Source organism: Raphanus sativus, chromosome 9, assembly GCF_000801105.2.
Source record: "Raphanus sativus cultivar WK10039 chromosome 9, ASM80110v3, whole genome shotgun sequence".
NCBI classification, from domain to species: domain Eukaryota; kingdom Viridiplantae; phylum Streptophyta; class Magnoliopsida; order Brassicales; family Brassicaceae; genus Raphanus; species Raphanus sativus.
The window spans coordinates 36,751,296-36,768,315 of record NC_079519.1 but is presented as its reverse complement, the minus strand read 5'-3'; the positions used below and the strand labels follow the sequence as shown (position 1 = coordinate 36,768,315).

Sequence of the window (17,020 nt, the reverse complement as noted above, 5' to 3'; positions counted from 1 at the left end):
GTCTCTTTCTTCTGTTGTTATTTGGTTTGACTTAATCTCAGAACGTTACAAATGTCTTAGCATCGACGAACATACAGTATATCACTAAATGCATCTAATATTAGATTACCTTATAATTAACTAGATGAAACGCAGCATACCAACGAAACGCAGAAGAACGTCGTCTGGCATGCTTGTCGTCCCATCACTGAAAGCGACAGACAAGAACTGATAAAGCAAAAGGGTTGTGTGCCATCTGGATTACTGGCTTAAGTGGTTCAGGTTTAATTGCTTCTTAGTATGATTGATCTCTCTCTCTCCCTCGTAAAAAACAGGGCGATTTCGAAACGTTGGAAAATTTTGAAACATCAAGTTCAGCGACTCGGTAATAGTGTCCGAGAGAGTTTGGTAATTAGGGCGAACTCAGTTTAACCCAAATCCTTGATAAAATATTTTTTTTACCAAATAATTATAGAAAATCTAGAGATGAGATTTGCTACATACATAACGAGAGAGACAATGGCATGAAGAAAACACACTCTGCCTCCTAAAGTCAGAAAATGTTTGTTTGTGAATCCACAGTCTGATCTTGACTCTCTGTTCTTCCATATGCCTATCGTAAGTATCCCCGCTCCCGCAATTGCTACGACCCTGTTCTCCACCATCATCCAATCCACAAACACCACCACCATGTGTCAATTTCATAACCAAAGTTCAAGTAATACTCTGTATATGTAAAAAACATATATATATACTGTATGTGTTATATATAACAAATGTTAATGTGTTGTATATGCTCGCAAAATTTGAATCTTAAAACAATTAATGTGATGATTATGACATCTATTTTTACTTTTAGAGTATTATTATTTTAGTTACCAAGTGAGAGAAAGACAGGCCACGTGGATGCGTATCGTGGTCTTATGTTCGAATCCTGGGAGTGTATATGCATTGATCTTGGAGATAAAGCATCCTATCATAACGGCGATGAAATGAGCTGCTAACAGACATCCTAATGCTATTAACCCTAACACGAAAGCTTTTTTGCTTGGAGATTTACACTCGAGTGACCACACCCTCGTTTTCACCTGCATCATGGGCATAACATAAATGAAACAATCATCGTCATCATTAACATATAAGTACATATATATGTATGTACCTCTTGTTGGGCGACTTCGGCTTCCATTGCCACGAAACCACCGACGACATCTAATCCCACCATCAAAAATAAACAAAAAAAAAATATAAAAGTAAAGCAAATTTCATTTTTTTCCCAGTCTACCATTTTTATTATATTCAAGTTTAATCTTCAGTCTTCACTTTGAAAAAATTGGATTATTGTTGAAGTTGATAGTATTGTGTGAAGGGAGAAAGTACGGTACATCTTCTAAATAAATGGATTGATATATAAAGGCTAGAGTCTGGACTGAATCTTAGCTTACGTGGAAGGTAGCTGAGTGAGTAACTTTGTTCATTCCTATCTACATTAGTAGTCAAATAGGAATGTGCTTGTTTGACAAAAAAAAAAAAAGGAATGTGCTCATAGATAATATCAAATTAAATAATGATATTATCTTTTTGGTCAGAATTCAGAAACTTTTGTAGTCAATATTTTTTTTTTTTTTTTTTTTTTTGTAACTGATTGTAGTCAATATTTTTCTCACTTGTTTTTCCTTTTTGTTTTGGAATTCAATCAGCTTTGAGCCAAAATTTATAATTTCTTTAGACCATGAACAAGAATCGATTATTAAATCTTCTCTTTATAGTTATTTAAGAATTCAAATCTAACACTTCTACTTTTAAAGAATGTGACCAAATAAGAATCTATTGTAACATGCCTTAACCTTTGGAATGTGACCAAATAAGAATCACGTAATCAATTAGGTAGATGCAATTGACCTTGTCTATCTAATTAATAAATTAGTGCCACTCGTTCTCCACCTTTCTTCTCATGCGTTATTAAAACTTGGTTTTATAAAACGTATGACAAATACTTGTCACACTTATTACATACAAATGCTTGATATAATTAATATCATACTTACAATTCTTAAAATATTCTGTTTCACTGATTTTTTCACAAAAAAAAAGTAAATACAAAACAAAATCAGTGCATGTACACACTCAGCTCACGAGTCACCAGACTCACCACTATAAATTCACTTGTCGCATTTCTCCAGAAGATGTTGGATAAATCGTAAACCTAGCAAAACTCTTCCCTTTCTCTTGGAAAGCTTTAGCGAGGAAGAGCAGCACCGTAACCTTCATGAAAAGAGAGAGAGCAAGCATAGATGCCCAAAGCCGATACATCGAAGCCCTAAAGGGTTTACACTGGTTAGATAGGATGCTCGATAACGTGTCTTTCACGTAAAGACACTGTGTTAGGTTTTGAAGAGAAGGCAATATGTCCAGCATGCCTTGAGCTGAGTTGCTGTAAGCATAGACTCTTAGGTAAGCTGCTTCCGGAATGAATTTCCCGGTAATTCTGCAGGTTTCCGGTGGAACTTTGTCGTGGCATGTGAATCTTGAAAGAACCTAAGAACACAAAAGGAAGGTCTATATGTCTTTACGAATATAAATCTAACCAAACCTTAGTTTATACTAAGAAAGTCTCACATCGAAAGTTGGAATGACCTATTAATTTATCACCTATTAGTTTTACATTTTACAAATTTATCTAGCTTAATATGGTATTAGAATCCGATTCGATCTAGCTAAAATGGTATCTATCGATCTTTATTGGATATTCCTAAATAAATGGATTTAAATGACTTACATTTGGGAACTCGCCGATTGGAATGGCGCCATTGGAGCAGCTTTGTGGTGTGTAGCTGTTAATCTGTTGTCCAGCAAACGGATCACATACCAGTCCAGATTTCGGCACCAACGATGCAGTGTTACTCCGACCAGTCAACGCATAAGACCGCATTGAATCTGATACTTTCGAGTTTAACTGAAAGAAAAAAGACAAATACAAAATAAAAAAAAGTAGAGGATTTTATATCTTACAAACTTTGATCGATTTATTTTTTACCTCGGTGATGAAGTTACGGATCATTGAGCTGACTTCTATTAGAGTTCTATCAGAGTGAAGAGGATCCATACAAGGGGAAAGACTTGACAACGTATTCTTTTGTGGATTTTGTACAAAGCCACTGAAAGCTGAACAAAGGTCTTCTGCGAAGCTGCGTTTGAGGGTGTATAGAGGAGTAAGTGTCAAGAACAAATTGGCGTTCTTATTTTAGGGTTTGATTAACTTACGTGTGAAGGAAGAAATCAAAGCCAGTTAGAACCCAAGAAAGAGTGGTTAAGATCCAACACAAGAATATGACCCTTTTTAGAAACAACAAGAAAGAAAGAAAGAAAGAAAGGGAAACATGCATAAATAATAAATCTTTACAAAACTTAAGAAGAAAAATGTTTAATCGATCTTGATTGCTTACATGATGAATCCAGGGTGCCAATGAAGCAAGATAGGGCCTGAGATACAAAAAAAAGTCCATCGAAACCATAATTTGGCCCATAAAAGGAGATCAAGCTGTCATAACTTCGAAAAAAAAGTTGTCATACTTTTAGTGAATGTTAAATGATCTTACCAAAGGCCAGAAGCAGAACGAACAAGTTAGTTGATGCAATCATAAGATGAGTTACATACCTGAAAAACAAAAGAGCAGAATAATCAGAAACAGATGAGACCACAAAAACAAAAACAGAGAAGAAGCTATATATGTTACGAGATGTTGATGGCGAGATCAATGGTGGGACCGTTAGTGTGAACAAAGCTTTGAATAAGCAGAGATCCTTTTCTAAGTCGATGGCTAGTGACATTAAGAAGCTGAGTCGTTTTCTGATCGTACGGACGCAACAAGTACTGTATCCTCGTTAGCGATGTTATCACTGTACGTATGTTTATATCAACATCTTCTCCTGCTTTGTCTATGGTCTCTTTCATCTCCTCTGTTCTGTTCCTCGAGCTCTGGTTCGCTGCTATAACTATCCCTGACGCTGCCCTATTCCCATTTTTTACATTTATTATTAATATTGTAAACTAAGGCAGATCCAACGTAAACTAAATTAAACATGCATGTGCACAAAAGCTTACATGGAGAGAAACATGAAGAGGAGGAGAAGTAAGAAGAGAGGAAGATAGTAACGGTCCAGATATGGGCATCGCGTGGAAGAAACGCGACTTCTTTTGTCAGAGAAAGCTAGGTAAATTCCGAAACATACGCCGGCAATAAGTAACACTCCGGCGACGGCATAACCGTGTATTCCGGTAAATGCCGTAGCCTGATATAAATTATATTAACATTTTGTTAATATTGGTTGATTATGATATTACAACAAATATTACATATACCATATTTACAACCCACACCAAAAAAAAAAACTAACATATTAATCTTCTTATTAACTTAGATGTTAGTCATAAAATGAGATAGAAGAATGACTCACTGCCCAGTAATGTTTGTCTCTAACGTTGAAACTTCCGTCGTAATACGTAAAGCTGTTAAGAGGATCACGTCTTTTAAACCTCTCATGATCTCCGCCGTACGGAAAACTTGAAGCCGCTAAAATGGGAGAGATCACGGCCATTAAAAGGAGTTGAGACAGAACTCCGATGTTTCTTGGTTTTGTCATGGTGGAAAAGTTGATGAAAGAAAATCATGTTACTTATACTTATTTATTCCAAAAACTGTTATTATTATCGTTATTATGTCTTTCTTGTTCGTGTGTTTTGGCTTACTTAGTAAGGTAAGGATAGCTTGTGGCTAGATTGTTCTTAAAAGTTTTTTTTTTCTTTTTGTTAAATTGAAGAAAGGAGAGTGATTATAGAGTAACGTATCTGGGGGCGTTTTCTGTGGGCTTTTTATTTGACTCATTCTTTTTTTTTCTTTCTAAAAAGGTAAAAGATCAAAACTATACGCTATGCCTATACCTGATACTAAAGTATATATAGGTAATAAGTTATTGTTACCAAAAAAATATAGGTAATTTATATATAAAACCAAACTCCTGATTGGCGACCTGATGTGTATGAGCTTGGACCAAATGTGTATTACAAGATTCGACATACTTCTCAAATAAAAAGATGTTTTTGTATTGTACTCTCGCTCACATAATACTTGTACTACAAAAATCTTGGAGAATCTAAGAATATATGACACTGGTGTTGTCATGTGTTTGTAGACCTCTACCAACTCTTGGCATGACATTTGTTTCAGTGGATGATGAACCACGTTGAAACAGTTCTCTCACCACAATACACTTCGAATCTGGGAAATTTTCTGACTATTTATATTAGTTTACTTGTGGTTTAAATAGTTAAAAAAAACTGCTAGGAAGTGATTAGTGTTTTATATGACAATTGATTAGATAATCGTCTAAATTATTTTAGACTGCTTAAACTAATTTTTCTATAAAAATCGTTTTTAAAGTCATTTTTGTAGGCTAAACCTATTTTAATCATTTGTAAACAAAATTGAAAAAAATACAACTAGAATGGAACCTGGCCTCTAGACGTGAGTTGTATATTCTTCTTGTATAACCCATTATTATTGGGCTTGAAAACCCACATAACAAAACCCATCTATATTAGGCCATCTACATTAGTGAACCCCCCATATGGGGTTCATAAGGTATTTTTTTATTATTTTTTTATTCTGTGTGACTTTCTTTTCTAAAAAAAAAAAAAAAAAAATAAGAATCAAACTAATCGCGGGCCACCACGGGTCGTGGGGCCCGCAGAACAGTCATGGATCGGTTCAGTGGGAAGAGCTTCTCACGGCACAGGTTCAACAAATTCACTTATTTTATCCCCTTTCAATATTCTTCAATGCAGATGCCCTTACTAGCTGAAACGGAGCGTATACGTGCAGGCGTGCAGCTTCCAATCCCACTAACTACTCCAAATCCCCGCCGCCAATTTCAACCAGTAAGAAGATGGGATCAAAGTTGACTCTCGGACACACAAGCGTGTGCACGTCTGAAAGTTTCCTTCTTAAGTTCTTTTATATTTCTTTTTGTTTTGTTTTTATTTGGATGTAGCCGTTTCTTTTTTGGTTTTCGGGAAGTAGACGTTGTAACATTTCTACTTTAAAAGCTCGCTTCGAGACAAATTCACAACATCAGATGTCTCCATCAAGAAAATCAGTCTCTTTCCTTCCCAATTGCTCATATCCTAATTACAACCCGATAGAAAACAAGATCATGTTAGTAATCGGGAGCTATATCATGTACAACGACGCCGACGAAGCTCCAATCCATCGGTCGTAAGTCTTTCTTTCTCTGTTCTTTCTTAAAATGTTTTTGTTTTTATTTTCAAAAGCTTTTTTAAAAGGAGAGAGGAGAAGATTCTATGTTACCGGATTGGATTATAAGACACTTTGTAAACTCATGATGTGAAAACAAGTAGAACGGGCGTCCGGTTAGTTAGAGATCGTACCGTTTCATTTGCCTTTTTACACTTATGATTACTTAGTCCACTCATAAATAATCAATCCGCTAGTTATAATCGACTTCTCTCTCTGTTCTTTTTTTTTTATAAAAAAAATTGTCAAAAGCTTTTTTGGGGGGAAATGCTATATTACTGAATTTGATAGACACTAAAATTCATAATGTGTAAACAAATAGAATGTCGCTTCAGTCAATTTGTCCGTCAGTGATCACTAGTTTCATTTGCCTTTATTACACTTATGATCATTTAGTCACTCAAAATCAGTTCGTAAATTCTATATTTACTGGATTGATAGACACTAAATTCATAATGTGTAAGCAAATAGAACGCGTGTCCAGTCATATTTATTTGTCTGTTAGCGATCACTTGCCTTTATACTTATAATAATGATCATTTAGTCACTCAAAATCAGTTCGGCAATTAAGAGTTTCCCCCATTCGTATTTTCACGGTTTCTTTTTCAAATCTTTTGCTTGTTTGTTTGTTTGTTTGTTTGTGTGTTTCTTGTTTTCTTTTTTGGTGTTTGCTTGTTGGTCCAGTTAGAAATCAGTGACAGTTGTATTATGGAGAACTTTGACGTTTGAAGGCTTATCTGGATATGGGTTTTTAAAGAAGATGCTGTCGACACCTCTCTTCTCAATTTTACAAGAGAACAAGGTTAGCAACAACGCTAATAATAGCAAGGAATTTTTGTAAGTTGGATTTGGTCTTTACGGTTGGTTGGTTGATTGATTGATTGTTACCGCCACGCAAAGTGAATATGTGTGTAAACTAAAAACCAATCCTTTGTATTTTTGTTGTAGTTTGGCTACGATGATGTACTACTGTTTGAAACAGAGTGAAAAGAGATAGCAAAATGTAATAAAATGTTTGTTGATAGATGTACAATTTAATTGTTTAGTAGTTTGTCGTATGCTCTATACAGTGAAGACATGATTCCTACGGTGAGTCAGTCACTTCTCCCTATATGATGTTTGCTTGCTTTTTGGATTTTAATCGTATATAAGGGCTTGCTTGCTATCTATCTCTCTGTTATAGAATTTTCCCCATAATGGCTTCCTTGTGTTTTACCAAGTATGATTGATTACTACTGATCCTGAAATTCAGAGCTTTCATGGCTGACTTTGCATATATCTGAGCAGCTTCAGCTTCAGCTTCGGCTTCTGCTCTATCCGCCTCTTTTGCTGCTTCTTCAGCCTATGTGATTGCAAACTTTGCCTCTGCAACTGCTCTTGCAGCGGTTTCTGCAGCTTCTTGTGCTGTCATGCCTTTTTATCATGTATAACTCTCCGTCTGCTCTGGACTTGTTGGCGCCGTTCGTTCTCCTTGGGTTTTGGTAAGCCATTTTTGTTGTTTCCTTCTAAACAGAGTTGAGGTGTTGCTGCTGAGTTAGTAGAAAACCTGTACTTGTGCTTTATCTGAAAGTGAAGGAGTAAGTGTTTTGTGTTGATGAATCTTGAATCAAAAGCTGTTTGTGTTTGTTTACCTTGGGTAATGGTCCTCTAGATGATAGATGCTTTAGTCTTACAGCCACATGTCTTTTCATATTCGGTGGAGTCTTGAAGTTGTCCTGTTAAATTTATTTACAGCTATAAAAACCCCAGAAGAAACATAGAATCCCAAAGTTAATAGAGTTATTACCTCTATATACCATAAACATGGATGTTCTGTCAGAACCGCGTGGTTTCTTCAAGTTGGTAATAGCCTCCAAGATGATCTTGTCCAAACTACAAGAAGAAGCAAATTAGCTCCTCAAGATGTTATAATTTAATCAAATTAGAACAAAAAAAAAAAAAAAATCTTCATGAATCAGGAGGAGTTAGCATGAACCTTGTACCTTGTAATTGATTTCTTTGAAGCATGAGTTCGTGGCGATGTTGGATTTGTCCGTTCTTCTTCATTGGCCAAAGGGACAATGGTAAGAGCTCTAGTGTTGTTGTTGTTACCATCATGATCATGTTTAGGAGGTGGCAGTGCCCTTTTAAGTGCAAGTTTAGCCTTCTTCCTTTACACCCCATAACGCGGTCACACTTAATAAGATCAAGATAATTGTACCACTGGTCAATAAGTGTGTGTGAGTACTGACTAGTAAGAGTATAAACCAAAATTCATTATTCATACCCATGTTTTTATAATGGTTTTTGTTGCCTTTAATATTTGGGTTGGGGTTAGTTCAGATATAATAAAAAATAATAAAACTGGGAATATTAGAGAGTTTTTATATAATATAATACTAAGACTAATAGGATAAATATTAAATAGTTTGATGTCTGAATTGAAAGTTTCCCTGATTTTATTTTATTTTTAGTTAACTTTTCCCATTTCCCTTTCACCATTTTTCATAAAATCTTCTAACTGAAAATTGAAATTGAAGTTTCGAGATTCCTCAGGATGGCGCTTCGTGCTGCTACTCATCAAGGAACCAGCCGTATCGCGGCGACGCTACGGCGCGTCGCTCGGCCATTCTCAACAGACGCGGTGGTAGAGACGGGGGATTACAAGCGTGGGGAGATCGGCAAGGTCTCCGGAATCCCTGAGGAGCATCTCTCTCGCAAGGTAAAAAAAATGCTAAAAAGCATTATTCTATTGTTATGAGGTTTTTGTAATCGATGAATTAGGGTTTACCTACGGATTGAGATCATGTTGGAAGATTCAGTCTTTGTCTGAGAAATCGAGATTCAGTCTTTTGTCCTAAGAATTAATTAATTTTTAGTAGGTTGATGTTAATTGTCTGAGATGTTTTTGCAGGTGATAATATATTCACCAGCTAGAAGTGCTACACAGCAAGGATCTGGCAAACTTGGCAAATGGAAGATTAACTTCGTCTCCACCTTAAAGTATCCCTCAAACTTTCATTTCATTTCATTTCTTTTGTTTGTTTTGTAAAAGATTAGTTTGTGGATTTGCCTACATATACACTTGTTAATGTTATGTCCTCTTCGTTGTCTTATGATAGGTGGGAGAACCCGTTGATGGGATGGACTTCTACAGGTGACCCTTATGCCAATGTAGGCGACTCTGCTCTTTCTTTTGATTCTGAGCTTGCTGCCAAGTCCTTTGCTCAGCGTCACGGCTGGGATTATGTGGTATTACGCCTCCCTTGTTTTCTTCTTTGTTATAACCTATACACTATAATTCACTTTTTTTATGTTCCTATTCCACTCATGGCAGGTCAAGAAGCCCAAAACGCCCTTATTGAAGGTTAGTTGTCTATTCCTTTAGCTGAGAACGCCCACCTGTTTTAGCCGAAGCTGGAGTCCTTATCCCCCCCCCCCCCCCCCCTAATGTGTCTGCTCTCAATTAATAGTAACTATTTAATGTTTAAAGACTGGACTCTAGTTTAGGATTAGTTCTATTAACGGTCTACTTGAACGTTAACTCTTGTTCACTGTCTTTATACTACTCATCACGTGAATGTGTAATATGATGGGGCATGTCGTTTTCTCTCTCTGTTTCATTCTTCAGTTTGAAGTTTTCACCTATAACCTTATGATGGTTCTTCTACTATAACTGCAGCCTAAGTCTTACTCGGACAACTTCAAGTGGAAAGGCAAACCTCAACTAGATAACTGATCTTCTTCCATTTCTCGAGAAAAAAAAGGAGAAACTTCATCTGATAAATAAAAAGAAACCTCTCATGGTTTCTTTCTTGTTTTAGCATCTCTGAGCTTGTTCTCTGAACTATGTATTATACATGTTTGGATTTTATTTTTGTCTGTTTCCTTATTTTAACAATAATATGATATGATGGTAATGATAAACACTCTTATGAGGTTTCGTCAAAGCTTTCTGATCATTTACCGGTCTACTTCTTAATTGTTTGATGTCATCAAATTAAAAGACAGATGGTCAATGCTCGAGACAGTCAATAATCCATAAGATACCCTATGGTCTATGTATAATGAAGCTGAAAATGATTGCGCCGTTAATTACGTTACGTCTTGTTAACTGAACCATTGGCTTATTGACCTCATATATAGCTTATGATTGACGAAAGAGGCCGACCAAATGAGATGCCAAACATTTTTTTAAGCTAACAACCTTTTACAATTGAGATATCGAACATTTTGTGTGGCTTAACCATTCAATAATTACCGTTTGGTTAGTTGAGCGGTGGTTTACGCCTAACACCATATCATTGCATGTATCGAAAACTTTTTTGACATTAAGCAAATGATAAATCTCGTGTTCGAGAATACTTAGGCTTAAGAATCTCAAATATTTAAAACGTTAAATGTTTGTTGTAAATATTTATTGAGACTGGATCTTCAATAAAAGCATCTATGATAATAACAACATCGCTTTACATAATAACTTTTCAATGTTGTCGGATAGTGCTTTTAAAAATATCTATGCTTTCATAGAGTTCTCTCATGAGGATACAAACTCCGGAATGCTATGTAAAGCTGGCCTCCACCCACCACCTCTTCTGCTCCCCTGACTCCGCCTCGTTAACCCTTCTCCACCGTCTTCTCCGGCGACCTAATAATAACCGGTCGAGTTAATTCAAGCATCCGTAGGGACATAAATAGTTTAGCATGTCTTAGACTAAAACTAGGCATGTGAAAGATGTGCATTTGCATATGGTCATGTGGTCCGTAAAAGTCTTACACAAAATATTGCATGAGCCTAACTACAACATACATTATTTCAAATATTCTACATGACCTTATGATAATTTTACAACTACTGAACCATTCATTAAAAAATATAATGATCAAGGAAGAGCATGGACATGTGACTTACATTAGACCCGTCTTCTTTTGGATCCGGATCCGAATTCGGGTTGACCCGACCCTTTTCCTGATCCGTCTTCTTTCTATGTTTCTTCTTGTTCTTCAACTCAAACCCTCCTCCTTCTTTCAATAGCTTCCCAAGCTTCACACATTTCTTCGTCGCAAACTCGTTCAATACCTCTGCATATATATATTCATGAACACTTTTAATAAAAGATTTTAAGTATATTATTAAACACGAGGACAAAAAGAGGATCAAGTTTACAAAAAAAAAAAAAGAGAGATCAAATGTATGCGTACCTTCGAAGCTGACGAGACGGTAAACATGCCCGATGAGTAAAGTGTCATCAGGACGTAGGAGCTTGAGCTGCTTCAACGGCGATCCTTTCTCGTTCTTTAACGTCGGTGACGTCACCACCACTGCAACGTAATGACCGGGATTGGATCTCATGACGTCGCTTGCTTTCACCGACCAGTAAATCCTCTCCACCTTGTTCTCCGCCGGGTGATGGATCAAAACCGTCGCTGCCTCCGCCGCTTGACAATTCCCCATTTCTTGATGTTTTTACGTTATTTCTTTTGTTGTGTTCTTGTCTGAAAAAATGAAGTATATAAAGAAGAGACAAAAAGGGTTGTGTTGTGTTTTAATAAATAGTGACGTCAGAATTCTTGTCCTTTTGGAATTGTCAGGCTTGACAAAGAGGAAGAATATAAAAGAGAACAGAGATTATTTGTAAATTAAAGATGTCGACGAAGTGTTAAGCAAAGAGATTTAATAAATAAAGAGGTTGGAGGATGGTAGAAATATTTATTATATCTTCAATTCTAATGATACTGACAGATTAACTTATTTCTGTATGGGGGATTAATAAATGTTATTAAGGATCTTGCAAATCGTAACGAGTGATTTGATTGGTTAATTTTCTTGAATTATTAAGTTGACCAGAGTTTATGACATTATGGTATGCAGTTTAAAACTAAAGTTATTTGTAAATTTAATAACGAACCATGTTTTTTAGCTTTTTGCAAATGATATTCTAGAATTAGTTTTGTGATTTGATAATTAATCAGAAATATTTATTGAATATTCATGTGTAACAATCAAACTAAATGGTAAGAAGATGGTAACTAATTAATCGTGTTACTTTCACTAATATTTTGACTGTTAATTTTTAACGGTAATGCTATTTTTACTTGTTAAAATACAGTCAACAACATTGATGGTATGTCTATATATCTATGAGATGATATAGGCTCTTTACGTTACTTAAAGTACTTTCACTAATCCCCAGGTAATACTGAATATTGCAAATCTAGATATAGTAAATGCTGTTCCAGTTCTACAAAGGAAGCGTGTTGATTTGGAGTTAAGGTGAGACAGTGTGACAGTGGTATTCATGATGAGTCAAATCATATAGTTTTTTGACCGTTGGATTCACATAGGTTTCGTTATAGAGCGTCGGATTAAGAAACGATGCATCCATAGCTAAAAAGCCTGCCAACTCCTCAATGGACTCTCTATGTTTTTTGATAGATTCGTTCCGTTTTTTTTCTTTGGTAAAGACTACGAGCTGTTTCTCAGTCATTCTGTTTCGCAGATGTATTATTTTATATATCAAAAATGTCATTTTAATATTTTTCGCATATTAAATTTTTTATCGAAATGCATTTATATTCTTATTAAATATTATATTTAACCAATAGATACAAGATCAAAGTATTTTGTAATTATATTAAGTTCAAATTAAATACAAATTACATTTTTTTTGTCAACAATATAAATTACATTAATCTTTTTTTTTCCTAAATTGTAAATATCATTAACTGAATAATGAACGTTTGTGTCTTGTTCACCAACAAAGAAGAAAGTAATCTTAATCTTGTTTCCAACAGCTATAGAGATTGTCCTGAGTATACGTTCAGCTAAGGAAATGGCATAAAGGATTACACTTTATTTTAGGTTTATTAACTAAACAAAACGTGTAAAGCAAGGAAGTAACATCTACACAATGTTCTTCTCTATACACGATGTTCCTGTACCTGCAGTTGATAGCATCAATCTCGTGAAGAGTCACATAATGCACAACCTCTTTCCTCTTCTGCAACTCACCATCAGGGCACTGCACAAACTTAGTCTTCGCACCCATAGCATCATAATCCCTAGACCTAGAAAACTGTAATTTAACTCTCTCTCTGAGTTGATAATCCAGTTTGTCACGGCCCAATCATCTAAATACACATATGGGCTGTTCACAATGCACTCATGGACTCTGAACCAAGCCCATTTCTCTCATTTATATTGTATGAGCGTTTTTTGTGTTCTGGGCTGATCCGGGACCCATTGTCTAATATATATTTCAAATTATACACATTAAGAAAACATTATTTAAAATGAAACAAATGCCGGATGTTGTTATACTATGTGCTATATTCATCCAAAAGTATTTAGAATAACCCTACACAGCCTGTGCTTATGGTTATTAATCATGCGTAATATCACAATCAATCTTAACTTCACATGGATTAGTCTTTATTGCAAACACGTCAAAACATATCACAATCAATCTCAAATTCACATGGATTAGTCTTTATTGCAAACACGTCAAATCAAATGAAAACTCTTGCTGGTCCTTTTAAGTTTATTAGTTTGAGTGGAAAACTTATTTAAAGAAAGAAAACATCAACAGCATTGGAATCTTTCGTTGCTTATATAGTTGTGCTTTTGTTTTATCTGTGTTATCTATGGAAATTAAACTGAAATCAAGACAGTGTTATGTTACTCATTCAGTTCCATAGTATTCATCTCTATATAAACACAACTAGGGTCGACCCGCCCTACGGGCGAGATGTGGATTTTAAAATAATTTTAACAGTTAGAGTATATGTTTAATAAACATTGTTTATTTAATTTTTTATATTTTTTTACATTTGTTAAAAGCATGTATGATATCCTAATATATCATTTAATAAACATTGTTTGTTTAATTCTTTTATATTTTTACATTTTTTATTGTGAGACGTGTATGCGAGTTTGATATATCGTTTGATTTAGTTTGAAATTGGATAAGTAAGTGGTAGCTACACAATAGTTAAAACTATGAACTCTGAACACAGATAATAACTGTTTCATGTTTGCCGCCAAAAAAAACTGTTTCATGCTTCGTCTATACTGATAAATATATATTACTTTACCTTTTATGTTTTTATTCCTAAACATAAACCTGGTAAGAGGAATGTATTCATAAGAGTAATTTTTTTTCTGGTAAAAATAAAGTAACCCATATCTTGAACATTTTTTATGTTTTTCTAGATGGAAATAATCTAATTTCTTTTTTTTACTTAAAAAATAAAGCAAACAATAATATAATTTGCTATCTATAAGCAATATAATGGACAAACATCCGAACCTTAAAAAGTAGTAACATTTCTCTTAACAGAAAGTAAGTTAACCAATCTAGGTACGCATACAAATAAATATTACGATAACTGATTCACTACAATTTTCTTATATATAGAATTTTATATATACAAATAAATATAGATACCTGGATCTACAGCCAAAAGTACCGGAGTTAGCAACCGTACTTCAATCATACACATCTTCATTGATAAACATGAGAACTTATAGAAGCTTGTTTTCTTTTTTGCAGGGACTGTTTCGTCTCCGAGATCAAATGTTGCAGAGTATGAACATAACTATGTTGTGGTCTTTTAATACTTTAAACTAAACAATGACTTTCCAAATTAAGCAATGCTTATTGGCCGGAGAAAAATTCCACATTGCTAATTACACTCCTGTTAAGAGATCTAGTGTTTACACAAAACTAAAGAACCTTAGAACACAATTTTATTATTTTTATCTATGTACTGCGCAGTCTTCAGAACAAATTTAGATTAAGAGTATAAAACACTCGTTTCACTTTTATTTTAACAAAATAAATGCTCAATTCAGAAACACAAAGATATGAGTTTTAGCCTTTTAGGATATGAAATCTGCACATCTATCTATAAGGGAATCATCAAGGTTTGGATATGAAAGGACGGTGCTCTTTTGATTGAGGATCTACCTTAAGCGAGAGATTGTTACCATGAAGTAGATCGCAGATCTTTGAGTACATCAAGAACATGTGACAGGTCTCCTCCACCACCACTGCATTGTGATGCAATCCTTGAATTTTCCTTCAGCTCAACCTTCTGAAACATACACTGCTTCTCTGCCTCAGTTTGGTCAACCTCTGTTTCAGATAGTTACTTGCGCATTCCTCCTCAAACTTGTCCATTTCCGTAGTACATTCTTTACAACATCTCAGCCTCCCGTTATGCTTTGTTAGCTTTAAGCTGGAAGCCTCTGCTAGCTTTAGCTTCGCGATGCTCTCTAACTCGTCTATATCAGGTTTCTTCTTATGCCAGATCGATACTTGCAACATTTCTTTGTTTTGTATGCCTGTCCATTGAAAAAAAAATATCAGATTCCACATATGTCTCATATCCTCGTACTTCCAATAATCATGTGATGAACTCTTACACCTTCCACTCATCTAAATACAATATGTGTGAAAGAGAAAAGATTCAAAAACTGAGAAAGAATAAAGGATCTCATATGTAATCACACTCACCAGAGAAATTTGGAGAACCTCGGCCAAATACACAGACTCGCCCTTAATCCTTTGGTTAATCAATCTGAGGTGAGAAATAGTCTAGTGCTTGTTCATCCTCTGATACATGACCGTGAAACAAATTTTAATCAACAAAAGGTACACTTAAACTTAACAACAAAGAGAAAGTGTTAGCAACGAAGAACTCACTCAGACTTATACTTCTCTCTTGTTATGCGCAAGTGGGTATAATTTTTTTGAACAGAAAGTGAAGCTATTGGCAGACAATGGGAAAGTTAACATACAGATGTGATGAGATTATACCTGTATGTTCAATTACAGAATGTGCACGCACCTGAAACATGGTAGATGACCACATGCGCAATTGCAATCCAAAAGAAGCATAAAAAAAAACATCAAACAGGAAAATCATGAGATTATGCTCTAGACCGGATATAAAACAAATCCGTAAGATTGAAATACCCAATCAGATGGAGAATCAAATGCCAATATCATATGGGCCTTAGCTTTATTTCTGCGTCTACCAAGTGTTGAGACTTTTGAGCTTGTTGACACTGTCTTCAAGCATAACTAAAGGGACTGAAATCATCTTTTTCACCGGAAAGAATCAGATGCGGCTTCCGCCTAAGCAAACAAACAGCAGGAGAAGTCACCGGGAACTGCAACGGGGATGAAGACTTCACCGGAAAATTGTGCCAAATTGACGACGGGACATGGCGGAGGAGAAAGAGAGATCGTGGATATGGGTAGTTTTAATGATTATAATGAGAGTAAAGGCGTAGAAAACACAACGATTTCAGTTACAGAAACGGATTAGAATCTGGATCGTCGCCGTCTCAGCCGATCGAAGTGAAACGAAGAACACGAATCACCACGGGTTAGGGTTCGTGTAAAGTTACGTGGTCCCTGGGCTGCAAAACGAAGCGAGAGTGAAAGCCCAAGAGAAGCCCGTACGCAGCGTTTCATTAATTGAACACGTGTCAGCACGCCATGCAACGAATTTGTGAGGTGGCGGCTGATGTGTCGAGAGGAGAGAAACAACCATCTTTTATATAAATAGACTATTTGAACTTTATTATTTAAATTTTTTATTTGAATAGCAAGCACTTGCATTTCTGGCACAGGGCTGAACTCCAACAAAAACAGCACATGGGCTCAGATCTATGCTGACACTCCCATCAATTTTCGCTTATTATTATTAAAACTATCTTCATTTAGTAAATCTTTTAA

General features: G+C 35.4%; 4 protein-coding genes, 1 long non-coding RNA gene and 1 pseudogene across 6 annotated transcripts; 1 reads left to right on the top strand and 5 right to left on the bottom strand.

Moving 5' to 3' along the window:
• Window positions 1-437: 437 nt before the first annotated feature.
• Window positions 438-1,346, bottom strand: LOC108835582 (protein DESIGUAL 4). The gene is made up of 3 exons (XM_018608816.2): window positions 1,142-1,346; window positions 859-1,067; window positions 438-630 (listed from the first exon to the last, which is right to left on the bottom strand). The coding sequence occupies exons 1-3, from the start codon at window positions 1,265-1,267 to the stop codon at window positions 438-440; spliced, it is 528 nt and encodes a 175-aa protein (XP_018464318.1). The 5' UTR covers window positions 1,268-1,346.
• Window positions 1,347-1,941: 595 nt separating this feature from the next.
• Window positions 1,942-4,640, bottom strand: LOC108835581 (uncharacterized). The gene is made up of 9 exons (XM_018608814.2): window positions 4,438-4,640; window positions 4,085-4,272; window positions 3,717-3,992; window positions 3,579-3,637; window positions 3,426-3,462; window positions 3,244-3,315; window positions 3,017-3,167; window positions 2,759-2,935; window positions 1,942-2,517 (listed from the first exon to the last, which is right to left on the bottom strand). The coding sequence occupies exons 1-9, from the start codon at window positions 4,621-4,623 to the stop codon at window positions 2,134-2,136; spliced, it is 1,530 nt and encodes a 509-aa protein (XP_018464316.1). The 5' UTR covers window positions 4,624-4,640; the 3' UTR covers window positions 1,942-2,133.
• Window positions 4,641-6,926: 2,286 nt separating this feature from the next.
• On the bottom strand, window positions 6,927-8,774 carry LOC108835559 (telomere repeat-binding factor 2-like; annotated as a pseudogene).
• Window positions 8,719-10,222, top strand: LOC108835561 (NADH dehydrogenase [ubiquinone] iron-sulfur protein 4, mitochondrial). The gene is made up of 5 exons (XM_018608795.2): window positions 8,719-8,994; window positions 9,187-9,275; window positions 9,395-9,524; window positions 9,610-9,639; window positions 9,955-10,222. The coding sequence occupies exons 1-5, from the start codon at window positions 8,830-8,832 to the stop codon at window positions 10,009-10,011; spliced, it is 471 nt and encodes a 156-aa protein (XP_018464297.1). The 5' UTR covers window positions 8,719-8,829; the 3' UTR covers window positions 10,012-10,222.
• A 437-nt stretch (window positions 10,223-10,659) lies between these two features.
• LOC130499390 (uncharacterized) lies at window positions 10,660-11,880 on the bottom strand. The gene is made up of 3 exons (XM_056993375.1): window positions 11,475-11,880; window positions 11,185-11,354; window positions 10,660-10,920 (listed from the first exon to the last, which is right to left on the bottom strand). The coding sequence occupies exons 1-3, from the start codon at window positions 11,725-11,727 to the stop codon at window positions 10,810-10,812; spliced, it is 534 nt and encodes a 177-aa protein (XP_056849355.1). The 5' UTR covers window positions 11,728-11,880; the 3' UTR covers window positions 10,660-10,809.
• A 3,182-nt stretch (window positions 11,881-15,062) lies between these two features.
• On the bottom strand, window positions 15,063-16,837 carry LOC108836154 (uncharacterized). 2 transcript variants are annotated; one of them, XR_008938325.1, is made up of 4 exons: window positions 16,253-16,837; window positions 15,980-16,043; window positions 15,791-15,889; window positions 15,063-15,618 (listed from the first exon to the last, which is right to left on the bottom strand). It is a non-coding gene; the product is annotated as an uncharacterized LOC108836154 (long non-coding RNA). The 2 variants fall into 2 exon arrangements; XR_001947075.2 differs by having other exon boundaries at window positions 16,125-16,835.
• Between the last annotated feature and the right edge of the window lie 183 nt (window positions 16,838-17,020).

What these genes read in the sequence shown, in the direction of transcription:
- LOC108835582 (XM_018608816.2), bottom strand. Translation starts at nt 1,267, where the DNA reads ATGGTAGACTGGGAAAAAAATGAAATTTGCTTTACTTTTATATTTTTT. An exon ending in CCGAAGTCGCCCAACAAGAG is followed by an intron (nt 1,068 to 1,141) that starts GTACATACATAT and finishes CCCATGATGCAG; the next exon opens with GTGAAAACGAGGGTGTGGTC. An exon ending in GCCTGTCTTTCTCTCACTTG is followed by an intron (nt 631 to 858) that starts GTAACTAAAATA and finishes GGTGGAGAACAG; the next exon opens with GGTCGTAGCAATTGCGGGAG.
- LOC108835581 (XM_018608814.2), bottom strand. Translation starts at nt 4,623, where the DNA reads ATGACAAAACCAAGAAACATCGGAGTTCTGTCTCAACTCCTTTTAATG. An exon ending in GAGACAAACATTACTGGGCA is followed by an intron (nt 4,273 to 4,437) that starts GTGAGTCATTCT and finishes AATTTATATCAG; the next exon opens with GCTACGGCATTTACCGGAAT. An exon ending in CGTTCTGCTTCTGGCCTTTG is followed by an intron (nt 3,463 to 3,578) that starts GTAAGATCATTT and finishes TTTGTATCTCAG; the next exon opens with GCCCTATCTTGCTTCATTGG.
- LOC108835561 (XM_018608795.2), top strand. Translation starts at nt 8,830, where the DNA reads ATGGCGCTTCGTGCTGCTACTCATCAAGGAACCAGCCGTATCGCGGCG. An exon ending in AGGAGCATCTCTCTCGCAAG is followed by an intron (nt 8,995 to 9,186) that starts GTAAAAAAAATG and finishes ATGTTTTTGCAG; the next exon opens with GTGATAATATATTCACCAGC. An exon ending in CCAAAACGCCCTTATTGAAG is followed by an intron (nt 9,640 to 9,954) that starts GTTAGTTGTCTA and finishes CTATAACTGCAG; the next exon opens with CCTAAGTCTTACTCGGACAA.
- LOC130499390 (XM_056993375.1), bottom strand. Translation starts at nt 11,727, where the DNA reads ATGGGGAATTGTCAAGCGGCGGAGGCAGCGACGGTTTTGATCCATCAC. An exon ending in CCGTCTCGTCAGCTTCGAAG is followed by an intron (nt 11,355 to 11,474) that starts GTACGCATACAT and finishes ATATATATGCAG; the next exon opens with AGGTATTGAACGAGTTTGCG. An exon ending in CAAAAGAAGACGGGTCTAAT is followed by an intron (nt 10,921 to 11,184) that starts GTAAGTCACATG and finishes GGTTATTATTAG; the next exon opens with GTCGCCGGAGAAGACGGTGG.